This window comes from Orycteropus afer, unplaced genomic scaffold, assembly GCF_000298275.1.
Source record: "Orycteropus afer afer isolate SDZICR_OR568_19922 unplaced genomic scaffold, OryAfe1.0 scaffold00231, whole genome shotgun sequence".
NCBI classification, from domain to species: Eukaryota; Metazoa; Chordata; class Mammalia; order Tubulidentata; family Orycteropodidae; genus Orycteropus; species Orycteropus afer.
In genome coordinates, this window is record NW_006921818.1 from 3,339,790 (window position 1) to 3,348,093 (window position 8,304).

The 8,304-nt window shown below is 41.6% G+C and overlaps 1 protein-coding gene across 1 annotated transcript in view; it reads left to right on the forward strand.

The window, feature by feature from the left end:
* The window catches only part of DNAH6 (dynein axonemal heavy chain 6), a 447,135-nt gene that overhangs the window by 231,319 nt on the left and 207,512 nt on the right, over positions 1–8,304 (forward strand). The window contains exon 40 of the mRNA XM_007948902.2: positions 7,252–7,423. Coding sequence (XP_007947093.1) covers positions 7,252–7,423 — 172 coding nt within the window. The remainder of the gene's footprint in view (positions 1–7,251; positions 7,424–8,304) is intronic.

The window sequence follows — 8,304 nt, forward strand, 5'->3', positions numbered from 1 at the left end:
TGGAGGAAGTGCAGCCGAGATGCTCCTTGGAAGCAAGGATGGCCAGACTTCATCTCACCTACTTTGGTCATGTTGTCAGAGGGGACCATTTCCTCAAGAAGGATGTCATGCTTGGTAAGGTGGAGGGTCGACAAAAGAGGGGAAGGCCTTCCATGAGATGGATTGACATGGTGGTGGCAACAATGGGCTCAAGTACAGCAAGGATCATGGAGCTGGTGTGTGATTGGGCGGTGTTTCATTCTGCTGTGCATGGGGTCACTATGAGTCGGAAATGACTCGACGGCACCTAACAACAACAACAAAGTTTGGAACAGTCTTCCGATATTGATATCATCGGGACTTCATCTCCATTTGGAAATTCTGTAATTATACCATTTATTCCTTCTTTTTGCTTTATAGTTGTTGTCATTTACAGATTGATGTCTCTGGTTCTCTATTTTCAGATGTGTAAATTTATTTTAGTTTTGAGAATTCTTTTTCTGGGTTAGGTTCTGGGTGTTGTTGTCATATGTCTTAATCTTAGGTTGTTGTCTTCCATTATTGGTTTTCTGTCCAAAGGACTCCCCTTAGCATATCTTGTAAGGTTGGTCTAGTTTTCACAAATTCTCTTAATTTCTGTTTGTCTAAGAATGTCATAATTTCACCGTCTTATTTGATGGACAGTTTTGCCAGATATTTAATTCTTGATTGGCAATTTTTTTTCTTTCTAGGTTTTTTGTATATGCCCTCTCATTGCCTTCTTGCTTGCATGGATTCTGCTGATAAAACAGAGCTTAGTCTTATTGGTTGCCCTTTGTAGGTAATCTTTCATTTTTCCTGAGCTACAGTCAAGCTTCTTTTTTTGTCTTTGATTTTGGAAAGTTTGATTATGATATGACTTTCTCTTGGGGTCTATCCTGTATGGGGTTCATTGAGCTTCTTGGATGGATATCTTTTCATCTTTCATGATATTGGGGATGTTTTCTGCTAGCAAATCTTCAACAATTTTCTGTTTTTTAAATTTTCCTTTTGTTCTGAAATTCCAGTCATACACAGGTTATTTCTATTGATGTCATTGTTGTTGTTAGGTGCAGTTGAATAAGCTCCAACTCATAATAACCATATGTATATGTATAACAGACTGGAACACTGCCCAGTCCTTCACCATCCTCATAATCCTTGCTATGCTTGAGATCATCCTGTATAACTCTTAGGCTTTCTTCGTTTTTTTTTTTTTTTTCATTCTTTTTTTCTTGTTTTTCCTCATACAAAATGATGTAAAGGGATTTGTCTTCTATCTGGCTAATGCATTCTTCAGCCAATTTGATTCTACTATTTTGTCCTTCCAATGAATTATCTCCATAATTTTAGTATTAATCTTCTGGATTTATAATTGTCTATTAATTTTGTCATTTTGATTTTGTACTGTTTGCCTGAATTCTTCAAGGGTGCTTTCTGTCTTTTCCTTGCTTTTGTTTATGGTTTCCTTGAGCTCTTGGAAGTTTGTATATTTGTGTGTATGTTGTTGTTGTTGTTGTTGTTATGTGCCATCAAGTTGGACCCAACTCTATGTATATATGTATATGTATGTATTTGTGTGTATATATGTGTGTGTGTATGTATGTATGTATGTGTGTGTGGATAGATAGATAGATAGATAGATAGATAGATAGATAGATAGCTATAGATATAGATATAGATATGTAGTATTTTTAATTCCATATCAGGTAGTTCTATTACCTGTTCTTCCTTGGAGATGTTTCCTAGTGCTTTATTTTGGTCAGTTGCTTCTGCTGTTTTGTCTTGTTTCTTTGTTTGAATTGAGAGTGTCTGTTGTCTCCAAGATATTTTGATGTTGTTTTTATTTGTTGGTTTCACCCTGGTGTTTTGTTTTGTTTTGCTTTGCTATGTCCTGAGTGGTGGGGCAGTCATGTTTCTTTGGTTGTTAGCGGTTTTAGTTTCTTTGTATTGCTCTAACAGAGAATACCACAAATGAGATGGCTTTAACAAACTAGGATTTACTCTCTTATAATTTTGGAGACTAGAAGTCCAGTTCAAAGTGCCAGGGTCTAGAGGCTGGGTGAAAGCCCCTCAGTCTTGGGCTTCAACTCTGCCTCTTGCTCCCAGCCCATTGAAACTGGAGGCTTTCTTCATGCAGGCAGCTGCTGGCTGCTGAGGCTGACAACCCCAAGGTCAACAAGTAAAAAGGCACAATCCCAATATTACCAAACCACACAGCTGGCCATTGATTCAAGTCCATTAAGAGTCCCAAGATTGGCAGACAACATGGTAGGCTGCTGAAGAATGACTCAGCTACATGCAGGATTCAAGTGTGCGGAAAGCTACAGACCATTCCTAAATCTTCTCCTTATATACTGGGAGCAGACCACATCCCTAAGGCAGCTCCCTGGCTGCTTGTGGCAAATTCCACCATGGAGTTAATTACCACTCTCACCATGGGAAATAACTACATCCAGCTGCCCAGCCACTCAAAACCAGGCCCAGCCAAGTTGACACATAACCTTAACTACCACATTAGCTTAGCAACACTGGGGCACTTCCTAGCTTTCTCTGGTTTGGTGGGATAACTGGTTGGAGTGTGAGCATGGTACTCTGTTTGTTGTGAAGAAGAGCTGCACGTGGGATGAACAGCTGGTTGTTCACCATCTGTCATTGATGCAATGGTGCAGGAACTGGTGGTGGTGCTCACCTTTCAAATAAGCAGTTGGTGCCATAGATGTGGCTGACCAGTGGAGAGTTAATATACTCCTTTTGTTGGATAGGACAGGAAAAAAAAAAAAAGAAAGAAAAACCAATTAAAAAAATAAAAATGGGTAGATGAGGAGAAAAAAAATGGTAAAAATAAAAGAAGAAAAGGAAGAGGCAGAAATGTACAAGTAAAAAGGAAGAAAATTGGGGAAAAAATTGAGAAAAATAAGGGGGAAAAAAGAAAGCAAAGGAAGGAGGGCTTTTGTATTTAGGGTCAGCCAGCAGTCCTGGGAGCAGTGGTTGTGGCACAATCCACTGATGCACAGAGCATGTGCCTGTGGAGGTGGGAGGAGGCTGGCACGAGTGGGTGCTCTCAGAGAGGAAGCTGCTGGTGTGTGCCTCTTTCAGTGTGAGAAAGATCAGTCTGTGACACAGTCACAGGAAGGGAGAGCCACAGCCCCTTGCTCTGTCTGCTTGGGGTGCATTACTGTGGTTTGCTGGCTGCTGAAGAGGTGGCCAGGGATCCGGGTAGGTGAGGATGGAGCTTCTCTAGCCACTGAGTTGATGCCAGCAGGAAGAGGGTTCACACCTAGTCACTGGGAAGGGGTGTTTTTTTGGAACATGGGATGTAGCTCTCAAGTTGCTATTCACTGGCATGGGTCTGTGCCCTTCTGAGCATATGCAGCCATTTGTCCAGCTCCTGCCCAATCTCAGTCAAGTGAAAGGCCACCCTGACTCTAGCTCCAACCACTACAACACAGGCCTTTTCCCTCTGATGGAGTCTCGGCCCAAATGACTAGCGTTTACTAGTGATGAGTTGTTTCATTCCCTGGCTCTGGCCCCCTCCTTGCTCCACAGCCTCCTGTGCTACTGGAAGTCTGACCCATTTCCCTGCACTTTCCTTTCTCAGCTCCAGAGCATGTTCTGCTCACCTTGATTTCCTCCACATCTGTCTACATAGTGTCTTTATCACCACATGGATTCCATGAGTTGGTTTCTTTTTGTATGCATATGATGCCTCTGTGCCTTAAAATGGCCATGCTTTGACCAGTCTCAGCTTCTTCTCCCCGCAGTCACTATCCTTGTTCTGTCTACCTTTCCCATCAGTGCTCAATCTAATGTTTTAACCTCTCAGGTGATGCTCAGATTTCCAGGATCATTATTTGTTTCTGTTTCCCCCGGTTTTTCTGGTCTCTCTTTTAGAGGGATGGACAGAGTGTGTTAGCAGGATGCCATCTTGTCTCCATGTCCCTCCATCCATCCTTATCCTTTCCCTGAGCAGAAGCCAGATAGCACATCTAGGGAGAAGCTGACAGATGTTTGTATCACTGCCTCTCTGTTTGTGGTCCCAGGAGAGTTTTAGAAATGCAAAAAGATTGTCAAAAACATAGCTCCTGTCTTTAAGGAAGGCTACATCCTAGGCTTTTATTTCCTAGAAGATCTCATCCACTGCCCAGCCTTTGCTTCTGTGCTCCTATTATACCTGAACACTAGATCTTTATGTCCACTTTGTGGACATTTGTCCATCAAATGGCAATACTTGGTATCCTCCAAAAGGAGCTCAAGCTCAACATACCTAAAACAGCCCTCATCACCTCTGCCATCTACCATCACCACCACTTCTAAGACCACCCACTCATGTTTCATCTACCTGTATTAATTTCCTAAGCCTCCACTACCCTGGGACCAGAAAAACTAGATCACGCCAGGCTACTATTACTGACTGCTCTGATCAGGATCACAGTAGAAGGTCATGTACAGAAAAGGAGGGAAAAAAATGTAGAAAATTCAAAATCTTAAATCTTAAAAAAAAAAAAAACCACAGACTTTCTGGTCTGATAGAGACTGGTGGAACCTCCAAGACTGTGACCACTGGGCAATGTTCAAGCCTGGAACTGAACCCACTGCCAGGGATCACCTTTCAGCCAAACAATAGACAAGCCTATAAAGTGAACAACACCACCAGGGAGGAATGCACTTTTCAGTATTATCAACCATACAAGACCAAAAGGGCAGCATTTTCCCAAAAACAAAATTCAGAAGGCAGGCAGGGACAGGAATGAAGAAAGAATGGAAATGGGGAACCCAGGGAGAAAGTGGGGAGAGTGTTGCTACATTGAGGGGATAGCCACCAGTGTCACTAAATAAAAAGTGTATAAATTGTTGAGTGGAAAAATAATTTACTGGGTACATTTTCCCCTTGTGGCTTCTGCCATGAGTAATTCCAGGGTTAATGGTGATGGGAATTTATCCATCTAAAAATCTGTGGTGATTTTTCCCAAGCAACTGAGTATAGAGGGATAGTTAATAATCATGTCCTTTCAAACTCTGGTGGTGCAGTGGTTAAGGCACTTTGCTGCTAACCAAAGGTTGGTGGTTCAAACCCACCAGTCACTCTACAAAAGAAAGATGGGGCAATCTGCTTTTGTAAAGATTTACAGCCTTGGAAACCAACTGAGGGTTGCTATGAGTTAGAATCGACTCAACGGTAGTGAGTTTGGTTTTCAAATTGTAGTAGGTTAGGTATGAGAATATCAGGGAGCCATGAGAGAGACTAATGGGAAGACAATTTCAATTGGGTAGTCAGGAAAGGCCTATCTGGGAAGGTGATATGTAACCTAAAATGTGAAGGATGAAAAAGTACCAGGCCAATGGGGCATCATGGGGTTTGTATACTGGAAAAAGGAAACAGCATGTGCAGAGACCCTAAGGGAGAAAAGAGCATGTAGTGCTAGGCCAGTGTGGCTGAGACATAGTGAGGAGTCGGGGAGAAGGGTCCAATGAAATGGCAGATGGGAGAGGCAAGGCCAGACTCAAGCCATGGTATTTTCAAGGCCTTGTGGAGGTATGGGAAAGTGCAGTGGGAGTTATTGAAGAGTTTTGGGCAGGGGAATGCCATGACCTGATTAAATTGACTGAAGGTAACAAAAGGAGGATAAGAATAGAAGTGGAGAGGCCAGTGAGGAGGTAGCAGATGCCAGATGAAGAAGAATGGGAGGTGTTGGGGAAATAGAAGGAAGCAGATTGATTCAAGAAAGGTGTTCAGGATTGATTGTGAGGGACAGAGAATGAGTGTGTCAAAAGAGACAAACATCTAATTTCCTTAGCTGGTAGAAGGTGAGGCCTTTTACTGAGATGGGAAAACTTGGGGTTGGGAGGAGTTCATAGTTATCAGTAAGTCACACTTTAAATACACATGAAGAATTATAGATCATCCACCCATAAAATATGAAAAAGGACTTTAGTTCATTTCCAGATGACATTGGTCCTTTCGTGAACACTTCATCTTGCTCAGGAAGAACCTATACTTTGTTCAAATAGAACAAGGGATACTGCATGGTTTAAAATCAGGAAAGGTGTGTGACAGGGTTGTATCCTTTCACTATACTTATTCAATCTGTATGCTGAGCGAATAATCCGAGAAGTTAGACTATATCTACAATAATGTGACATCAGGATTGAAGGAAGACTCATTAACAACCTGTGATACACAGATGACACAACCTTGCTTGCTGAAAATGAAGACAACTTAAAGCACTTAGTGATGAAGATCAAAGACTACAGCCTTCAGTATGAATTAGACCTCATCATAAAGAAGAAAACAAAAATCCTGACAACTGGACCAATAAGCAACATCACAATAAGTGGAAAAAAGATTGACGTTGTTAGGGATTTCATTTTACTTGGATCCACAATTAACACCCATGAATGCAGCAGTCAAAAATTAGAGAACATATTGCACTGGGCAAATCTGCTGCATAAGACCTCTTTAAAGTATTAAATAGCAATAATGTATCTTCAAATTGTGCCTCACCCAACCCATGGTATTTTCAATCACCTCATATGCATGTGAAAGCTGGACAATGAATAAGGGAAGACTGCAGAAGATTTGATGCATTTGAATTACGGTTTGGTGAAGAATACTGAAAATACCCTGGACTTCCAGAAAAACTAACAAATCTGACTTAGAAGTACTCCATAGAAATGAGAGTGGCAGGCTTTGCCTCACACAGCCTGTCAAGTTGTTGGAAGGGACCAGTTCTTGGAGAAGGATCATGCTTGGTAAAGTAGAGGGTTAGCAAAAAAGGGGAAGACCCTCAACAAGATGGATTGACAGAGTGACTGCAACAGTGGGCTCAGCATAGCAAATATTATGAGGATGGCGCAAGAGTGTTTTGTTCTATTGTACACAGGATTGCTATGAGTTGGAGCCAACTCAACAGCACCTAACAACAACAATGACAGGAAGAGTCTTTGGACTCAACAGCAAGCAGAAATCTAAATCATTGAGAGTCAAGCTTGGTAAGTTCACTGGTTAGATATGAATGCCACTCAGGCATCACTGAACAATCATAGAAGACAGGAGTGAGCTCATTCTTGTGGGCATATTCTGGAGGGAACAGAAGGACTTTAGTAAGCAGATGTCCTTGCATCGGAATTTCACTTTCTGGTTATTATTAAAACAAATGTCATTACATCTGGAATATGGAAATATAAATATTTGGTAAAAAAAAAAAAAATTCAATAAAATCTAATCCTGTCCCATTATGTTTCTGATTCCAGGCTATTTTAAATGGTTTCCTGAATGAATTCACACCAGCTGTAAGGCAAACTGCATCAAACATTGTCGAAGCTGCAGTTGAGATTTATAACAGAATGAGTGTTGACCTTCTCCCAACACCAACCAAGTCCCATTATGTCTTTAATTTGAGGGATTTATCTAAATGTGTGCAAGGTAGTGTACTATACCCTCATTCTCTGACCTGCACCTTCCTTCATTTCCATTGGCCCCAAAATTTCATCACAGATCCTGATCTTTCCAACTCTTATTCTAGTGACTGTAATTCTATTTTCTTTTTACTGTCCTATAGCCCAGCTTTAAGGAGCTCTGGTGGCATAGTGGTTAAAGCATTTGGCTGCTAACCAAAAGGGCGGTGACTTGAGCCCACAAGCAGTTCCATGGGAGAAAGATGAGGCAGTCTGCTTCCATAAAGATATACAGCTTTGGAAACCCAATGGGACAGTTCTACTCTGTCCTAAAGGGTTACTATGAATCAGAATTGACCTGACGGCAGTGGGTTTGTTTTTGTTTCAGTAGCCTGGCTCCTCCTTCATAGCCTGCCTGGGGCCTCTTGAGAGTAGGCCGCACAATGACATAATAACTGTTTTCCTCTTCCTCTGCTGAAAGTTTGTCCTCCAATATTAGCAGTTTAGGCCCAGCATCAGTGAGCTCATTTTCCCTAGAAAACTCCAGAATACTGTTATATTTCTTTAGTTATAGTTAACTGCTTGGGTCTCACTTCATGTTCCTCAGACACTGTCTAATCCAGTCAATTCTTTATCATTCTTCCCCATTGCTCTTCTGTTCCTACATTTTAGATAACTTCTGAGCCTCGAAATTCAGGGTCCATTTATCTCTAACAATGATACATTATAAAATAGCCATAAAATACCAGTTTTGAATATCTTTCCCCTTATCTCCATATGTGATAGTTGAAGATGTGTCAACTTGGCTGGACTCCAGCTGTGAGTGGTGGTTCCCATGATGGATCACATGACTGCGTCCTAAGCAGCCGGTCAATCTAGGGGGAGTTTCCCAGGGGTGTGGCCTACCTG